We start from the raw sequence: 20,748 nt of genomic DNA, 5'->3' as shown, positions 1-20,748 counted from the left end.
ACCCACACCCCACAAGAAAAGTTTCTTGTACTCGTGGGGTGACCTATTTAAGTAAAGTATGAAGGATCCGAAGAGGTTTCGGGTTTTGAAGGAGAGAGAGAGAGAGAGCAACAATGGTGAGTAGAATTAAATGGGGAATGTGAAAAGAGTTTCAAAAGCAATGGAACGAAAAGAGGGACGTTGTTTGATTGTTTGAACGCCACTCTTTGGAATTTATGGTAAACCAAAAAAACGGTGTCGTTTTTATAATTAGAACGACAAGTGCAAAATTTTTTTTTTTTTTGGGTGGTTGATAAGTGCAATTTATTTAAGGAAGATCGATAATTAAAAAGGATTAAAAAAAATTCAAGAAAAGTTAGAAAGAATTTGAGGAGATAATAATGTAAATGTCAACAGTAAATTTTTCAAGAGAAATATTCAGCCAAAAAAAAAAAAAGGTTTCAAGAGAAATGTTATGTCTACAACATTAATCTTAAATGAAAAGTTTTTTTTTTTTTTTCAAAAAAAAAAAGTGACAAGTTGTTATTAGTTGTTACAAGTAGCCAAAAAAGTAATTTATTTGTCGATTTAAATTAGAATTAATAACAACTTATCACTTAAAACTTGGTATGAAAATATTGTGAATGTAGTATTTCTCAATGTTCCAATGACTTTTTTTTTTTTCTTTTGCATCTATATTGGAACGTTTCATTCAAATTTAAATGCTATATTTAATTTACAACATTTTTAAGTCTAAAAATGTGAAAAAGTTAGTAGAATAGGTTTTTTTTTTTTTTTTGAGAAAGAGTTAATAGAAGAAGTTAATAGTGTACATTTCTTGAAAAAAAAAAATAGTGTAATTATTGTTGACACATGGTAAGAAGTAGTCAACAAAATTGCAAATTGAGTTGTAGCACATGGCATTGTCTATCCTAATCATAAAATGCTAGATTCTAAAATGTGTCAAGTACTGAAAACTACAAACTTAACAGATGTTGTTTGAGAATGTAAAATAGGTTTTCTTTTTTTACATTCCCGAATGTTAGTGCTCTTAACATTGTCTTCAGTAACTATATATAGTATACTAGATTGGATTAAATAATAGATATATTGATAATAGTTTTTTTTTTTTTTAATGAGAATATATTGATGATATTGATATTGATTTGAATTTAGGTTTTCCAATAAAAGGTTGATATGATATGTTTGCTTTCAGTAAGTTTTTTTTTTTTTTTTTTAATAAATTTTTTATTTTTTATTATCCTATAGTTCAATTTTGATGATGATGGATGGTAGTGCATCTTTTCACCGTGTAGATGTAGTTCTAGGATCAAGTGACTTACCATTTGACGGCATAGCCTTAAGCATATGACATTCTTGCTCACTTATAGAGAAAACTGTATGGAAGAATAAAATGCCATTAATCAAGCCCAGCACGTAGGATTTATTTCTTTTTTTGAACGAAAACGATAGAAAAGTTACAACTTATTAGTTACTCTCATTAATATCTATTATCAGAAATTTATCAAGTGCACACCATCTGTTCTTTCAATATGCCAAAAACACACTGCAGCCACCAGTTAGATCAACAAAACAAGATCACAAAGCAGTGAGTTTTTGCCATTGTCAATTGACATGCGAGAGTCAAATAAGATTAGTTCCCGAAACTGGAATTTGACCTCATTGTGTACTCCGCTACAAGTTGAGCAAAAGATGATGACTTGTTTTCTAACAATCTAGTTGGAGAATCATATTCCTCCATAATCCCTGCACCAGGATTGAAAGAAATCGGCTAAGCCATAGGATTACATTACAATGAAATCATATTAACAATGAAAGAACAATATAAGTAAGGTAAAATCATATGGTCAAACTAACCATTATTTAGTAGCAGAACCATGTCACTATCAAGAACAGAAGTTATTCGATGTGCTATGGAGATGACCGTGCAGTTAGAAAAATGTTGACTGAGGGTTTGCTGAATGAGATTATCTGTTGCAGTATCAACAGATGCAGTAGCTTCATCAAGCACTAATACCTTACTTTTTTTGAGCAGCACATGGCCAAGGCAGACCAGCTGCCTCTGACCCACACTCCAATTCTCTCCATTCTCACTAACTGCAGCATCCATAAGAATATAAGCAATATGTTTCCATTGCATATTTTTGAAATATTCCACATAAGAAGCTGAAAAGCCAAACCTGTGGAATCTAGTTTTCCTTCTTTATCCCAAACTTTATCTCCAAGTTGACACATATCCAAAGCCTAAAACAATTCAAGGGAAAATTTAGGGGCAATTTCATAAGTATAAAAAATAAAAATAAAAATAATAATAATAATAGGCAGGAGCCACCCGTTAACTACAAATAACTACATTGACTGTCCAATTTACAAGGAAATTTAGAAAAGAGAATTCTCTCACTCGCCCAAGAAGAAATCAACCCACCTCCCAAATCTGTTCATCTGTATACTCATCAAGTGGATCCAGGTTGCTTCTTATAGTCCCTTCAAACATTGTTGGATCCTGAGGGATAATGCTTAGTCTAGATCGCAAATCATGCAGTCCAATTGAGGAGATGTTGACGCCATCTATAATTATCTGACCAGCAGCAGGTTCAACAATCCGGAAAAGTGCTTGTATGAGAGTTGATTTACCACTGCCTGTTCTCCCTACAATGCCAGTTTTCATTCCTCCAGGGAAAGTACATGTGAGACCTTGCAGTACAAGTGGCATGTGTGGTGCATACTGTACCTACATTACTCCCCTTATCATTAACTAATATAGAACGCATAAAAATCATAGTCATGAACGAAATTTTTACAATTTCTCAGTTGTTTGGTAATAAAAAACCATTTACCAAAACTACCTGCAGATCATGAATATCAACTTCTCCATTTGGTAGCCAAGAATGATCTGGCCTGTTTTCTTCTATCACAAGAGGTGGTTCACTTGGGACAGAACTGTATTGAAGTATTCTTTCTACTGATATAATTTTGTTCTCCATTTGGCAAAGAGTCCATACTATCCCGGCTTGTACCATGTTTAGATTAAGTCCATATGTCACAGCTAAACCCGCAATGGCTTCAGGAAAAAAGAAAACCAAAAAATTATAAGGATTAAAAAAATGACAATTTGAAATGTATTACTCTGGTTCCTTTACCAAATTAAATAAACAGCAAGAAGCATTGTCAGTACACTAGATGGGAATTACTTACCTGGATTAATGACTCCCTCAGGAATACAGATCAAGAAAACCAAGGAGAAGGCAAATGTGATAGAAGACAACATATCCAAGCGGAAGCACAACCATTCCCTTGCACCGGCATTATGGAACTTAGGCCGAGAATATGCATCTGTCAGTCTCATATTTTCATCCCTAAATCTTGATTCTTCATCAAAGCTCCTAATTGTTGGTGAGCCTGAAATTGTTTCAGCCAAATGTTGTATCACGGGAGCTTTGCACACACCAACTAATCTCGCTAGTTCTCGAGCTGAAGTTATGTAATATTGCTGCATAATAACATGTTCATTACAAAACTAATCTCCACATAATAATGATCATACATTTGAATATTACAATGGGGGAGAAATAATGAATGGTTAGCATTTGTAGCTCTTTGCATGGTTCTAACCCCAGATATTTGAGAAAATTAGAGAGCAAAAAGGGCACAAACAAATGCACTACATTCACCTAGCAACTTAACTCATCTATCTTAAGAAAAATCATTTTTTAGAGAGTATTCATTTATCTTGCAATTTGGTGTGCTTTTATCAAGTTGACAGAAAAACTCCTAATACAGGTTTGAAATTTAATCTTGTGGACCTTGTAGCATGTGCAGTCTAAAATGTATAGAAGGCAGTATGATAAACATAAAATTATACAGTTTCAGGATAAAGTCAGATGGTATACCTGATACCAGATACAGGTTACAATCACGGGGATAAAAATGATAAAAACCTGCCACGCAACCTGAGACATTACTGCAATAATTCCAAGAAGCTGGATCAACGAGAAAGCAAATTCCCCAACTTGATGTGGAATATTGAAATCCACTGCACTTTGGTCTGTAGAAGCCTGCAAGGAAACATACAGCCAATTAAATTAAAAAATTTACATCCACCATGTTTATATGAAAGAATATATTTGCATGTGTAAGAGTGTGTGTGTGTGTGTGTGAGAGAGAGAGAGAGAGAGAGAGAGGAATTGTTTAAACCGAAGAAGAAAGAGCCATATCAAATTGTAAACTACGCTTCTTTTGAAGCTTCCACTCAAGAAGGACCATAAACATTTTCCATTTACTCTGTTTAGGATTCTTCCACTTGGGGTGGCATCAAAGAATGAGATGGGGGCACGGAAAATGCATAAGTGCATCTTATTGAAGAGTAGAGTGGCTGTCTTGAACCCAGCAGTAGAAAGTAGCAGCGATATGACAAGGATGCAAAATGAACTTCCAATGGCCAGAGCAACGTAAGCAATTATAAGAGTAGAGCTAGAAACTGCAGGGTTCACATCTTGTGAGATTCCAGCTGCCGAAGCCATCCAGTAATTGTGAAGGAGCTGATAGAGAACCTGTGCCAGCAATACACAAGGCACAAGAGCTCCTCTGTATGCAATAGAGATATATTTCCAATAAACTGAAAACCCAACTTTACCTGTCTCTCTCTCTTCTTCTTGGATAATCTGTCCTTTTGATCCAACCACATCATCTGCTTTGCCATTTGGAACATCTTTATTTTCTTTTTTTTGTGCAACACCATTAGTAATACCCATATCTCCAACTTCCTTGCTCATATTTCTACTTTCAGACACTGACCTAGCCTCTGCAGAATCAAGTGAAGACAAAGCTTTCTTATGTGCACCCACAAGTTCCATAAACTCAGTTCCAGAATGAAGAATTTCATTGTACTTTCCAGCTTGAGTAATTCTTCCATCTTTCATAACCTAACAACAAATGTAATAGCTGATTTCACATCTAGAAACAAAGGGACAATCCATCCATAAGTTGAGATCATAAAGAAAAAGGTGGAAAGAAACTTAATGTGAATGGCTCACCAAGATAAGGTCAGCAGAAGGTAAGAACTCTACTTGATGAGTAACATAAATCACTGCTTTTGAACTCAAGAGGTTCAGCAAACATTCCTGCCATATAGGTATCAAATAAATCCATTTCAAAAGAGCTAAGCAGCAACTACAGAAAACAAAATCCGAACAAAGTGCAAGTATATTCAAGTATCCCAACTGAAGAAAAGAAAACATCTTCAATTTGTACAGCATCAGTTAATATATATGATAAATTAGGGGGGTAAAACTCATTTTAGTCAGAATGTAATGACATTAGAGTAGTATAGAAAATTACCATAAAGAGGTGGGATCCTGTATGAGCATCCACAGCACTAAAAGGATCATCAAATAAATAGATATCAGCATTTTGGTATAGAGCACGTGCAATTTGGATTCTTTGCTTCTGCCCACCACTCAAATTGATTCCTCGCTCACCTATAACTGTCTGATCTCCAAACAAGAGAATTTCCAGATCCTTCTTCAATGAACATGCTTCAAGGACCCTTTCATACCTCATTCTTTCCTTCTCCTTACCAAACAATATGTTTTCTTCAATCTTACCACTTTGTATCCATGGTGACTGAGCAACATAGGCCTTTGTCCCACACAACTTAACAGTGCCAGATATCCTAGGAATTTCTCCAAGGATACAAGAAAGCAAACTAGACTTTCCTGAACCAACAGTTCCACAAACAGCAACCCTCATGCCATGTTGCACTTTCAAATTTATATCTTTCAATGTAGGATTAGAGGAAGACAAATTCCAAGAGAAATTCCCATCAATAATCTCTATTACTGTATCGGAACTACCTCTTGGAAGCTTCTCTATTGTGTCAAACTGCAAGTCATCAAGACGAAGGAATGATACAATTCGATCAAGGGACACTTTACTTTGAGCAATCATTGAGATACCCTCGGGAAGATAAAAGATAGGCTCCTGAAGAATCTAAACGTTGCAAGTGCAGATAAGATCTTCCCCGACTCAAGTGGGATTCCAAAGAGCATACAAGCACCAAAAGTGACCACAGACACAAATCTGGGGGCACCCCAAAAGACAAATGTAGTCATCACCATAGTGTAAACATACCTTTTTAACCATCCTGCCTCGGTCTCCCCGAGCTTGGTAATTTTACATAGAAACTTCATCTCCCATCCTTGAAGCTTGAGAATCCTCATGTTCCTTAAAATCTCAGATGTTGCATTCATCCTTCCATTATCTTGTCCTGAAACTTCTCTTGTAATTTTCCCAATGGATAATTAGCCAACATAACAAGTACAGTTGCAAAAAGAGCTACAATTGAAGCATGCCCAAGATTTTTATATAAAATTAACAATGCGATAGCAACATGTAGAGGGACCATCCACGGATCATGCATATACCAACCAAAGTCCCCTATCCTCTCAGCATCAACTGTCATGAGATTGATGATCTCCCCATTAGTGTGGCCCTGCTTTGACTGGCATGAAAGGGTCATACCTTTATTATAGATCACTGTAACCAATACTGATCGGACCCTAATTCCAACCAGCTGCAACTTAAAGGACCAATGCCTTTTTGAGATACATTCCACAAGTTTTGCAGCAAAAATTACTGAAACCAGAACATAGCCCTCACTCTTGTAGTGTTGGCCCCCATTGAGGTACTGAACAAATTTGTCAATAAGATACGGCCCGACATAGGAAGCCAATGTGTTCATCATCACGTATATGGCTGTCAAAAGAATCTCTTTCCATGCGAAGAAGATCAATGCCTTCGCTAGCTTCAATGTGGTCACCTTGTTAACTGTACCACACTCTGCCTCAAGCTTATTTCTAAATGCTGGGAAAGCCCCAACTACGCTATCACCGGGAGCAAGTTGAGGAACATCCTCAAGGTCTGAAGTCTTCTTATTGCCAAGGGAACTTAGAGAACCCAGCCAAGAGAGGGTAAGACTGCTGAAAAATCCAGCACTTGAATAAGGGGTTACAGTTTCAACTCCCTTAGACTTGCTTGACTCTGGTTCGTTGCTAGCACTAGAATCACCATTCAAGAGAGGTTCTTCAAGAAGGGTATCTTCACCCTCACTCTTTCCAAAAACCCGCACATAACAGAGGAAGAAACCCGAAACAACAGATATAACATCGGAAACAGAATATTGAACTGGTAAATTAACACATTTTCTATAAAGAATAACATCTATGACAAGGCAATAACCAGAAATACAGAGATAGAAGCCCCACCAAACTCTCAATAAAAATGGGTACTTTGATTTAATTGAATTGAACAACTGGGCGTGCAGGTAAACACATACTGCACCCCAAGCATGTGCTCTGAGGGCTAAATTTAAAAGGGTTACTTGACCTTCATCAGACCAATCATTTCTATACAAATAGAAGTAATTCAATAAACATAACACTAGACTAAACACAAAAACACCAAAACAACAAATTACAGTCTGTTTATGGCACAAACCCCTTCTGTTCTTAAACTTCTCATTTGGACCTTCACTATGCCCCACCTTGAATTTCTTGCACACCCATGAGATAAACAAAACAAATGACAAAACCAAGTGCAAAGAACCAGAAAACCCACGTAGGAAAATGGGTTTAAAGAGAAAATCAGTACCTGTGTACATGAGTGAAGAATAGTAGTGTGAGAACAACATTGATATACTGTGGTTTAAGGATTGAACAAGTTCCATTTTTGTTAAAGCTTAAGTGGGTGTTAGATGGGTTGTATACGAGTCATGGTGACCAAGACTCATACATTGACTCATAAATGAACAGCACAAAGAAAGGTTTGTCATCTTTACCCAAAAAGGTGTGAACTTGTAGGGACACTGACTCCGACTGCAACTGCTGGTTGGACCTGACCATGTGTCCGTCTGACAAAGTTTTTTTTGCTTTTTTGTGTTAGCTTTTTGTCTTAACTTTATTTATTTTCTCTTTTTGAAATCATGATTGAATTTTTATTCTGCAAAAGCTAATCTGCATCTGCAGATAGAATACAATCAATGTCATCAGGAACCGAATCCATCCAAGCAGTGAAATTCCTCTACTTCTGGTGCTTTTCTAGCTAAAGCTTGTGCTACCGCATTGCCTTCACGTTGAACACTATTGAAAACAAAAGGCCCTTAGACGCTTGAGTGCATTGATCCAGGTTGCATACTGGACTTCTGCTGCTCTGCATGAAGAGCAAAAGCTTCAACTGCCACAACCCAGTTAGGGAGCCAGACTTGTTGCACCATTGATGCCATAACCTGTCCCTGAGAATCATGTACTCTGCTCACCCCTGAAACTACGCCAGCTCTTGACCGAAGGTTCTCTCTAGCTTTAAACCAGTCTTGTTTTGGAGGTAACTCTTTCAGGATTTTAAATCCTCTCCATTTTCAAGCTTTGCCATCTTATTTAAAACTCGTTAACTGTTCGTTTTAGCTAATTTAGCTTTTGACTGAATTTTTTTAAGTGGAAGCACTATAAATAAGTGCTAGAAGCTAAATAAAATAAATTAAGCTTCTCCAAAAAAATAAATAAATAAATTGATTGATTTTTTTACCCAAGGTGGAAAATAACAAAAAGTAAAGTGGGACTTGCAATAAGCAAAAAGTACCTACAATAACATAAATTATGATGGGATTCATTATTTATGTGAGAGGAAAAAACGATGTTATAATTGCAAACAAGTTTCACCAAAAAAAAAAAAAAAAGATAAAAAAATGGACAAAAAATCATCAAATCATCATCATCTCTAAATTTATACTTTACTTGTATTTTTAAATTTTTTATAATTTAAATTCTCCATTTCTTTAATAAAAATTATATATGAATTCTAGCAAATTAGTTAATAAATTAAGATCAATCTTTCTAATCAAATCCAAAAATATACTCTCAACTATAATTTAATTAATCATTGACATAAATTTATGAAAATGTGTTCAAGTCTTTTTTTTTTTTTTTTAATTAGAAGAAGATGCGTTCGAGTTTGATTTGTATTTAGTGCTCTAAAAATAAAATTAAATAACTTTACCCCAGAAACTTGAATAAAATTGGCTACACTCGACTCAAATTATAGCGTTACTAAGAAGTAAATTGACAAATCCAATAACGTTTTTTTTTTTTTTTTTTTTTTGGGGTTTTTGGGTGTAGGTTTACTATTTCTATTCTCTGGCCAAAAGTGTGGAAGATGTTTTAATTTACTCGCTCTCCTATTTTCCTAAGAAACTTGTGGCATTCTGAAGGTCACTAATCATTATAACACACGATTCACATTCAATCAATTAATAAATTTTTTCTCAAAAAAAAATATATCAATTAATAAATTATTTACCTACATTATCATGCGCCCCTGGCATCACATGCAATTATCATTTCATCTGTTAGTTTTACTCCACATGTTTGACTAAGTTTTCAATTGTGGTACCTTTATTTTTTTTTTTTTTTTGAAGCTATGGTACCTTGATTTAATTCTCAAATCGTTTTTTGCCCATTTCATTTCCCATGTATATGAAAAGTAGAAAATCAAAATAGGACCCCAAAAAAAAAAAATTCATGCAAAAATGGAGTTTTTTCTTCTATTCCTTTGGGTTCTTGGTAAAGAATTAGGTTATTGGTAAACAAGCCTGTTAGGTTCTAAAGTCTTAGGATTTTATGTATTTAGAACTCTAATTTGTATTGTTGGCAAACCATGATCAAAACAATGTTTTAGAAGTGTTTTTAGTCTAGCTCAAAGTTGTGATTTTATGTAAAGTTGGAATCGAGTTAAAGCAGGAAGCATTGTGCCTTTCGGCCTGGCTCGATCGATCGAAGCTCGGGCATAATGTTTTTCTACAGATTCGTCCAACTCAGCCCTAAGTGTTTTAAAACGTTTTTAGGGTTTCTTATTTTTCCTAAGTATAAAAGGCAAACCCTAGCCACGTTTTAATGTTGCTCATATTTGCGGTTTGTGTAAATCTCTTGTGAGATCTAGAGGAGCTTTCCTTTACACAAACTTAGGGTTTTCAAGGAGAAGATTTATCTACGCCTTGATGATCAATTCAATTGCTGCCATTGAAACTTAAAGAAAACACAAGCGAGTGTGCTTGTATCTGGTGGTAAATCCAAGAAAGAAAGAGTCTGTGGATTCGGAGCTTGCACGTGGTCGTGTCAGTAAGTTCTACTGGTTGGTAGCAATAAGAAGTCGAGCGTGGGGGCTTGTAAGTCTTATTGTATGAACTTCGATTCTTTCAAGATAGTGGATTCAAGTTTACCTTGAGGATAGCTAGGTCAAATCCTCCCCAGGTTTTTACCGGTTTGGTTTCCTAGGTGATCATATCTTGTATTATTTATTTTTCGCTGATGTGCATGATTTGATCTTTTATTTTGTTATAACCTAAACTTGTTTAATTGGACTAAGTAACAACTTGGCTAATTACCTAGGTTAAATCAATCGTTTAAGGGGTCTAAAAACTAACAAGTGGTATCAGAGCAGGTAGCTCTTTTGTTGTTGATCCTTTGATCACTGAGCTGATCCTTGATCCCTGTTGTCATGGAACACGGACACTCTCTAGTTATTCCTCCTCACTTTGATGGGAATAATTATGCTTATTGGAAAGTAAGGACGAAAACATTCCTGAAATCCATTGATGAGAGGGTGTGGAACTCCGTTGAATACGGATGGGAGAAGCCCACTACTCCTGTTAGTGAGTGGAAAACTTCTCAAAAAGAAGCAGTTGCATTTAATAGCAAGGCTATGAATGCGATCTTTAACGTTGTTTCTATGGAGGAATTTAAGAGAATCTCTAATGTTGAGGTTGCTCATACTACTTGGAATATCCTCCAGACTGTGCATGAAAGCACAAAGGCTGTCAAAATAAATCAATTGCAGCAATTGACTTCTAAATTTGAAAGCATTAGGATGTCTGATGATGAATCTTTTGATGAATTCTATGCTAAATTGAATGATATTGTTAATTCTGCTTTTAACTTGGATGAAATTTATGATCAACCTAAAATTGTTAGGAAGATTCTTAGATTTTTAACAGAAGACTTTAGACCCAAGGTGACTGTCATTACTGAAAGCAAGGATGTGGACTCCATCCCTATTGATGAACTTGTAAGATCTCTTCAATCTTATGAGTTGGATCTACCCAAAACTACCAAATCCAAATCAATGGCTCTTAAGTCAATTGATGATGTTGAAGGTGGTGGATTTGATGATGAGCTCTCTGCTACAGAGATTGCCTACCTTGCCAAGAATTTTAGAAACTTTCTCATGAATAGTAATAGAAAGGCAAAAGGCACAAACACTGCTGAACCTAGAAATTTTAGGAAGCATGATCCCACTAAGGTTAACAACAATGATAAACCTAGAGAAAGAGTAGGTCAATCTTCCAATAATTCCTTGGGCTTTCAGTGTTTTGGATGTCAAGGGTATGGACACATGAAATCTGAATGTCCAACCTATTTGAAGTCTAAGGGTAAGACTATGGCTGTAACCCTTAGTGATGGTGAAGTTTTTGATAATGAGTCGGATTGTGATGAGGATAGAAACTTCATTACTTTCACCGTTACTGCTGTAGTTGATGAGAGCATATCTGTTGAAGAGAACCCTTCTGATGGGGAACTCTTTGAAGATGCAAATCTTCAAGAGACCTATAATAAACTTTCCAAAGTTGCTGCAAAGGATGCTATGAATGTTGAACTTGGCCTGAAGAAAATTGAATCTCTTTGCTTGTTAAACTGTTTGATGCTAATGATCTTTTAAACAATGTGAAAATTGAAAATATGCTTTTACTTGATAAAGTTAAATCTTTGGAACTTGATTTATCTGTTGTTAGATCTGCTAGTTCTAAACTTGATCAAATGCTGAGTGTTCAAAAGTCTTCTTCTGACAAAACTGGATTAGGTTATGTTGAAAGTATCTCTGTATCCGCTCCTCATTCCACAAAGTTTGTTCCTTCATCTTCTTCTTCTGAACCTTCAGTGAGTGAGATAGTGAGTGAAACTGTCAAACCCCCTGTGAGTGAGGTTGTTAAACCCTTAGAAGGTTCATCATCTAGGAAGATTAGGGTTGATCTGAAAGAGTCTAAATCTAGGAAGCCTACCCTATCTAAGGGCAAGACACATGATAAGCCTGCATAGGTTTGTCACTTTTGTGGTAAGTCAAGACACATTCGTCCAAACTGTTACAAGCTGCAAGCTGCAAAGAGAGCAAACAAACCAAAAGTACCTGTGCCTCAAGCACTTGATCCTATGGTACTTATTGGTGATTTGGTAAAGGTTTTAAACCTTTATTCCAATTCTGGAGTTGGTAATCATTCTCATGTGAATAAGAACTCCAATGCTCGTCGTGCATCTAAAAGGTTTTGGATGCAAAAGACTCGATCTAACTGAGTCTTTCTGACATGGTCCTTATGCTTCATTGCTCTACCCTTTGTGACCATTGTTCTTTTATTTTATTTTATTTTATTTTATTTTTTTATTTTTTTTTTCTTTCTTTTCTTTTTTTTAGGATTTGCATTGCATAACATTCATGCATTTCATTCTAGGTGTTTTTTTTAATAATAAAAAAAATAAAAAAATAAAAGGAGAAAAAGGAAGCAAATTTTGTTTTGTACTATACTTCTTGGTTTTTGAGAACAAGGTTGATTAATTTATTTTCATATAACATGTCTTTTGTACCTTGTTTAGCTTTGATGAGCTTACTTATTGCACTTTACTAGTTGAAGATTTGTAGTGCATGTTGTGTGGGAAAGATGTTTATGGTTTTTGATTACTATATCTTAATCTTGAAGTCACATGTTTTTAAATGTTTGACTTGAACTTTTAGAGAAAGGCATAAATAACCATCTCACCACTGTTCACTAGCCAATCATGAATACCTTAGTGCATATCATAAGATTTTGTGTTCGAGAAAGTATAGTACATGCACAAAAAAAACATAAGGTGAAGCCTCGGTTTAAATTGCTTAATACTTAAAATTGGTGTGTACTATTAGGCTTGTTGCCAAACTCACATGACTTAAAATTGGTATGTATATTATGAGGCATAAATACAAGAAACTTACATGATTGCAAGCTTATGATCTAGGAGATGTGAGAGTTATATGATGTAACTCTTTAGGTGATAGTCTCTTTTAAATTCTTTGTGATGAATTTTGTAGACTTTGTGATTGATTACTATTCACATATCACCTCACATGTATCTCAAGTTTTTGCTAGTTGCACACACTACACGAGTTACTCTTTGCTAAACATTATACATGTTATTATGTGTATTTATGGTCTGACCAACCAAGTTTTGTAAATACTTTGAATTTTGTGCAAAATTAATTTGTTGCTTGAAAATTTGTGGAGAATGCAAGAAATTTTGTTTTTGAGGAATTTGGGCTTGAAATGATTGTTTTTGAAAATCATATCATCTCATTCTCATGCATGTTGTTCTTAAATTTCAATACTTTGAGTTGATTCTAAATGTCTTTTTCAAAAACTGTGTTTCCTCAAATTTGGTGAGCCTCTGCCCATTTCGATCGATCCATTCTGTTTTTCGATCGATCGAAAATTTTTAAAATTTGATAGAGAAAGCCTCTGTCTGTTTCGATCGATCGAACTTGTTTCAAATTGTTTTTATAGAGTCTATGACTGTTTCGATCGATCGAGGCTGTTTTTCAATCGATCGAAACTTGTGAAACATGTTTTTTAAAAAGGTCAGATTGTCTTTTTCAAAAGGACTTTTTCAAAAGTTTTTCAACTTTTCTCTCTCTCCGCGTTGGCTATAGGCTCCACCATCAATTTTTTGTCGTTTTCCTTCAAGATTTTTGCAAGGTTTTTGTCCTTGAAGGCCGGTAAGTCTCTTTTGCCCTTCCTTTTGCATTTTATTTCATGATTTCATGCATTTTTCATGCATTCTTGTGGCTATTTTCGACACTTTCAAAATATTGGGGTTTTTGATGATTCGAACCTATTTTGGTGAAATTGATCAATGGGTTTTTGTTCTATGATGCTATAATAATGATCCTTGTAGTTTAATTTGATCAATTTTGTGGTTTTTGAAAAATTGGAAATTCTAGGGTTTGAATTTGATCCGAATTGGGGATTTTTGTCTAATTGGGTTAAATTGATGAAATTGGCTTACCAAATTGACGTATTTGGTCATTATTTTTGTTATTCTATCATGTGTGATGATCAATTCTTCAATATTTTTCAAATTGATCAAGTGGTTTTCCAAATTTTGGGGGTTTTGTGTTAATACCTCAATGTTCAAGCCAATTTTGTGAATTTGAACCTTTTGGACTAAATTCACTGCATTAGAACATGCATCATGTCATTTAAAATGTTCATGCATCATATAAGATTTTTATTCTATATTCTGTTTTTGTGCTAACTTGCAGTCTCCCCTTGGGTTTGGTTTTGTGTTTTGTTCTTTTGCTCTGTGTTTTGGTCCTTATCTTAGCACCATGCCTAGGAAAACTAGAGCCCATAGGACCACTTCCACTTCCTCTGAGTCTCCCACTAGGGTTGAGTTGTTTAGGAATGATAAGTGTAAAGAAGCCTTTGAGACCCTGAACTGTAAGCGTAAGATATGGGCTGAGCGAGCTGTTGTGTTGGACGAGCTTGATCTAGCCATTAGGGCCAATTTTGAGTCTAGAGGTTAGTTGCCTCTCTTAGAGATAGATCATCCACCCCCGACCGCCTTGATTAGAGAGTTCTTCTCGAACCTCTCTTGCTACATCTATGATTCCAACACCCTTGTTAGAAGTTGGATATGAGGTATATAGTTCACCATTACCCCTCGGGTAGTGGCTGAGGCTTTTGGGGTGCCGGTTGTTCGGGAGCCTGACTATCCCTATGATGAGTCACCCTCATTAGATGTAGTCATGTCTTACATCACTGGATCATCTATCCAGTGGGGTTCTGATCCTCGGATTACGTCCGCTGAACTTACCGAGACTGCCTATCTCTTCTTTAGGATAGCATGTCATTCCCTGTGGCCTATCTCTCACTTCCACACTATCCCTTTAGAGCGATGTGTGTTTTTGTTTGCCTTTGTTTCTGGAGCGTCTATCAGTTTTCCTCACTTGTTCCTTCGTTCTTTGAACGAAATTCATAGGAGTTCTGCCATAGGGCATGCGCTGATTTATCCTATTTTCATTCATAGGATTTTGCTCTTCTTAAGTCTAGATGGTTTTCTGTCTGGTGAGCTTGTTCATGTTATTGCTCCCATAGGTGCCACCTTTCTTCATCAGAGGGCTGCTCAATTGAGAGATGATCCTTCTCGTCTTAGGGGTGCGTCATCTAGTGGTGTTCCCCCTCCTCCCTCTTCTACAGGTGCTGATGCTGCTGAGACATCAGGTGCTGCTGCTGATGCTGATGTTCCTCCACCGACTGCTTTGGATGATTCAGACATTCGCCGCACGTTGGATTATGTCTTGACCGTTCAGGCGGCTCAAGGACAAATTTTGGTGGACGTGCTCGATGAGATCCGTGCCTTGCATGCGGAGTTGGCGCAGTTTAGACCACCTCCCTTTTGATGATGGATATCTTGTTTTCCCTTTGGCATTCTGTCATAAAAAGGGGGAGTACTTTGTAGAGTTTTTGCTTTCAAGGGGAGTTTATTTGTTTTTGATTGGAGCTTGTGGAGTTTAGTTTGTATCTGGGTGCTTCACTTTGTACTTTACATTTTTAGCTCTTGCCATGTTTTTTATTGGGATATTCATGTTAGGGGGAATTTTATGTTTTGTTGGTACTTTATATGTTTCTTGTTTCAAACTGCTTATTGATTTATATTTATGAGCTATTCATTGATATTTGTCTTTATTTGTGTGTTGTTTGAAATCAAGATGTTATTTGGTTTACTTGTATTGTTTCCACATGTAAGGTTGAATTTATTCAACCATCTAATTGGTTTTATTCCGTGCCAAATTTGCTTGTATTTCAGCATTTAGTAACCATGTATTTAGGTGGGTTTGTTGTAAGGGTAGTGAGTGAGATAGAGTGTTGATTGCTCAAGAGTGTGCAAGAAAACAGAGACTCGCGGCTTATTCTCGTGGGTGGCTTGCGGCTTCAAGCCGCCAGACGCAGCACACGTGCCAAGCATGCTAGAAGGTGAACAGTCATGCTAGTTGGAGTACTATAGGACAAAACAAGACAACTGGCCATACGATTATCTCGCGACTGGATCTCGCGACTCAGTCAAGTCGCGAGGTCAAGCCGCGAGCCACCCCTGTTTTGTAAATCCTAACGTTTCACATTCCTCTCTTACTCCAATATAAATACCTCTTTTACCCACAAATGAAAGAGAGCTTCCAGAGAGAATTTTAAGAGAGAAACCCTAAAGAAAAACAAGATTGATTCATCCACAATCTATATATTAGAGTCTCTTCAAATTCCTTAACTCTCTTCCTCTCCATTGTCAAATCCTTGAGAGGCATTTTACCAAACCTTGTTCTCACCATATTCATCAGTGTGAGAGGGCTGTTTGGATTTCTGGGAAGCAGTTAGGAAGGACCCAATTTACATTGGTTGATGCTACGGTCTAGTAGCGGAATCCGGGAAGCTAGAAACGAAAAAGGTTCGACGCAACCTCGTTGGAGCAAGAAGCTTGGAGGGCTTAGGTGCACTGGGTAGATTAGGCTTGGAGGGTCTATTGCTGTCCATGTATCCCAACTATATTTTCTAGTGGATTGTTTACCGCTTGGAGGGCGGCGGAGAGGTTTTACGCCGAGGGCTTCAGTTTCCTCTTCGATAACACATCACGTGTTGTCTTTGTGTTTGTATCTTCCTTCCCTTTTATCTTTGCCTTTTAGTATCTGCTGTGGGTTGTGATTTTATTTGGCTTAGATAGTTTTTCCAATTCCATATTATAGTTTATGTTAATTTTCCGCACACTAGTTGTTTGACATAATGCTTGAATTGGTTAAGTTGTAATTTGGGGGTCTAAACGTTCAAGGGTGTTTATACATATTTGAACTTTCACCACACATGCGGTTATGCATTTTGTTTAGTGTTTCAGGAAATATACAGGTTGATTCAATTGAGCTGCTGTCTACACTTGCAACTGATGGATAGTAGTTAGGATTGAATTTGTTTTATGAGCATTATTTTGTAAAGGACTCTTTATTTTGTAAACTTTGAGCTTCTAGTTGTGTTTTGTCACAGATTGCCAAAGGGGGAGTTTGTTAGGTTCTAAAGTCTTAGGATTTTATGTATTTAGAACTCTAATTTGTATTGTTGGCAAACCATGATCAAAACAATGTTTTAGAAGTGTTTTTAGTCTAGCTCAAAGTTGTGATTTTATGTAAAGTTGGAATCGAGTTAAAGCAGGAAGCATTATGCCTTTCGGCTTGGCTCGATCGATTGAAGCTCGGGCAAAATGTTTTTCTACAGTTTCGTCCAACTCAGCCCTAAGTGTTTTAAAACGTTTTTAGGGTTTCTTATTTGTCCTAAGTATAAAAGGCAAACCCTAGCCACGTTTTAGTGTTGCTCATATTTGCGGTTTGTGTAAATCTCTTGTGAGACCTAGAGGAGCTTTCCTTTACACAAACTTAGGGTTTTCAAGGAGAAGATTTATCTATGCCTTGATGATCAATTCAGTTGCTGCCATTGAAGTTTAAAGAAAACACAAGCGGGTGTGCTTGTATCTGGTGGTGAATCCAAGAAAGAAGGAGTCCGTGGATTCGGAGCTTGCACGTGGTTGTGTCAGTAAGTTTTACTGGTTGGTAGCAATAAGAAGTCGAGCGTGGGGGCTTGTAAGTCTTATTGTATGAACTTCGATTCTTTCAAGATAGTAGATTCAAGTTTACCTTGAGGATGGCTAGGTTAAATCTTTCCCAGGTTTTTACCGGTTTGGTTTCTTGGGTGATCGTATCTTGTGTTATTTATTTTCCACTGCTGTGCATGATTTGATCTTTTATTTTGTTATAACCTAGACTTGTTTAATTGGACTAAGTAACAACTTGGCTAATTACCTAGGTTAAATCAATCGTTTAAGAGGTCTAAAAACTAACAAAGTCCTATATATATATATATATATATATATATATATATTTTTTTTTTTTTTTGGGAAATATAAGTAAAGTAAAGGATTTATTTACTTCTTCTTTAAGTCATTCAAGACTTATATAGAGCATGAACTATTTGTAAAAAGTATTAGAAACAAATTTCAATCACAAAGTACATTATTTACAAAATAGCTCGTTTTACATAATAACTGAATATAAAATGCATTTTGTTCCCAAAATTTTTTTACAAAATTTAAAACACTTTCAAATAACAGATATAGATAGCTTAATTTATAAAGTCTAATACACTATATTGACTATATTTTGTTAGAAAATAATCACATCATTTTTAGAAGGGTTTAGGATTAACACTTACAAGTCTCATCTACTATTTTCTTTTTTCACTTAACCAAAAAAAAAAAAAAAAAATCATCAATTTTTTCCTCACATCCCTTGAATCTGTGACTAGTATCATTAAAGTTAAAAACATGTTGATTAATAGGTCGGTCTCTTGAGCAAAATCTCTAGCACAATTATCCTCACGATAAGGTCGTTTCCTCACTTGAAAATATTTTTAGATGATTTCATATTTAATCCAACTAATTTAAATGAGAAAGTTGATTGTGCCGAATACAAGATCAAGTTTAAATGCATAATTACTCACAAAATACAAGCCCTTCGTCTCCAAAACTTGAGCTAATTATCTACAGAAAAATCTTACCACCAAGCTCAGTAGGGTGTCCCAAATATTTGTGGAGATAAGCTGACTAACAAAAACAAAACTGAGACATAAGTATTGAGGTGAGATACAGGGTTAATGCCTATAAATCTCCTTTATTGTTGCCTTTTTTCACCAATTTTTGAGTGTGTGTATCAAAACAGAGTGTTAAGACTCAACCATGCCAATCAGTCCAGTTCCTAAAGCTCACTTCCTTAAGTAATATTTCTATCCCGAGAGATAAAACTCACTTAAGTGGGTTTGATGATACCTTAACTAAGAGTACTTTGACAATTCAACAAGATAAATACTAAGGGAAATAATAGAAATAAAAGATATATTCTCTTAAACTTAAACGAGCTGAACAAATCTTTGTTGGTAGAATATGCCAAAAACTCATTTCAAGCATAAAAGTTACAACTTAGTTACTCTTGTCAATGAACATTATTATAAAATCTTCTATCTGCAATGTACTAAAGTAACCACTAACTAGCTAGGTCACCTAAATCCCACTAATATCCTTCTCACAGTTCAAACAAGACCATAGAACCAATTATTTTGAGTCATTCTCAACAAAGTTGCCAGAGTCAAATAGAGCACAAATAATCTCAGCAACTTTACTTCCCAAAGCTCGAATTTGCCCTCACAGTGTACTCTACTACAAGTTGTGCAAAAGATGATGATTTGTTTTCAAGCAATCTTGTTGGAGAATCATGTTCCTCAATAAGCCCTACACAAAGATTAAGAAGAGCTTCTAAGCCATATAATCTAAGACGAAATATAGAGTCCATTTTTATAATTTGATAATTTTTTGAAATTTTTATGTAATTTTCAAAGTTTATGAGTTGGGTTTTATTTCCTTGATTTTAGGTAATTTTAATGCTTTTCTAGTCAAATTAGATCCCTATCATGAAATGCAAAATTTAGAATTTCTTTAGAAATGTTTTTACTAAGAAAATAATTTTTTGGAAGCGTTTAAATATGCTGTAATCTATAAAACAACAATTGAAATCATATTTTATCAATGAAAGTTTAGTTAGCTTATTGTTACTATTTTGGAGGACTCTAGAGTCTTCTTGTGAATTCAAGGAATCCTTTATAGTTTTAAAGGATTTCATATAACTAGAATGATATCTACCCCTTTCACACTTTCCTTCCTATCTCACCAAAGGATTACAATGAAATCATTCTAACCATGAAAGAACTAAACAAGCAAAAGCTATAGGAGTGTAAAAAAATCATATGGCCATAGTAACCATTATTTAGTAACAGAACCATGTCACTATCAAGAACAGAAGTTATCCGATGTGCAATTGTAATGACAGTACAGTTGGAAAAATGTTGCTTGAGGGTCCGCTGAATCAGATTATCTGTAGCAGTATCAACGGATGCAGTAGCTTCTTCAAGCACCAATACCTTACTTTTCTTAAGCAGCACACGGCCAAGGCAGACCAGCTGCCTTTGACCCACACTCCAATTTTCTCCATTCTCGCTAACTGCATCTTCCATAAGAACATAAGCAATATATTTCCACAAAATAGTTCTAAAATATTTGACATAAGAAGATGGAAAGACGAACCTGTGGAATCCAGTTTCCCTTCTTTCTTTCGAACTTCATCTCCAAGTTGACACTTATCCAGAGCCTAAAAAAATTCAAGGGGAAAAGTTATAACCAAAACATAAACAAATAGTATTAGCAGGTCCCATCTATTAACTAAAAATCCTAAAAGCAGTGCATGCTTGATTTATGAGGAAAATGTAATAAAGAGAGAATTCTTTCAATTACCAAATAAGAAACTAACGTACCTCCCGAATTTTTTCATCTGTGTACTCTTCAAGTGGTTCTAGATTGCTTCTTACAGTCCCTTCAAACATGGTTGGATCATGAGGGATAATGCTTAGTCTAGATCGCAAATCAGGTAGTCCAAGCACAGAGATGTTTATGCCATCTATCATTATCTGACCGGCAGCAAGTTCAACAATCTGAAAAAGTTCTTGTATGAGAGTTGATTTACCACTACCTATTCTCCCTA

General features: G+C 35.7%; 1 protein-coding gene and 1 pseudogene across 1 annotated transcript; both read right to left on the bottom strand.

The window, feature by feature from the left end:
- Positions 1 to 1,463: 1,463 nt before the first annotated feature.
- LOC115954710 lies at positions 1,464 to 7,756 on the bottom strand (annotated as a pseudogene).
- Positions 7,757 to 19,291: 11,535 nt separating this feature from the next.
- Positions 19,292 to 20,289, bottom strand: LOC115955233 (ABC transporter C family member 3-like). The gene is made up of 2 exons (XM_031073299.1): positions 19,972 to 20,289; positions 19,292 to 19,445 (listed from the first exon to the last, which is right to left on the bottom strand). Exons 1-2 carry the CDS (start codon positions 20,222 to 20,224, stop codon positions 19,333 to 19,335), a joined length of 366 nt encoding a protein of 121 aa, XP_030929159.1. The 5' UTR covers positions 20,225 to 20,289; the 3' UTR covers positions 19,292 to 19,332.
- Positions 20,290 to 20,748: the final 459 nt, after the last annotated feature.

Source organism: Quercus lobata, chromosome 8 (genome assembly GCF_001633185.2).
Source record: "Quercus lobata isolate SW786 chromosome 8, ValleyOak3.0 Primary Assembly, whole genome shotgun sequence".
Lineage (NCBI taxonomy): Eukaryota > Viridiplantae > Streptophyta > Magnoliopsida > Fagales > Fagaceae > Quercus > Quercus lobata.
This window is presented reverse-complemented; position numbering and strand designations above follow the sequence as displayed.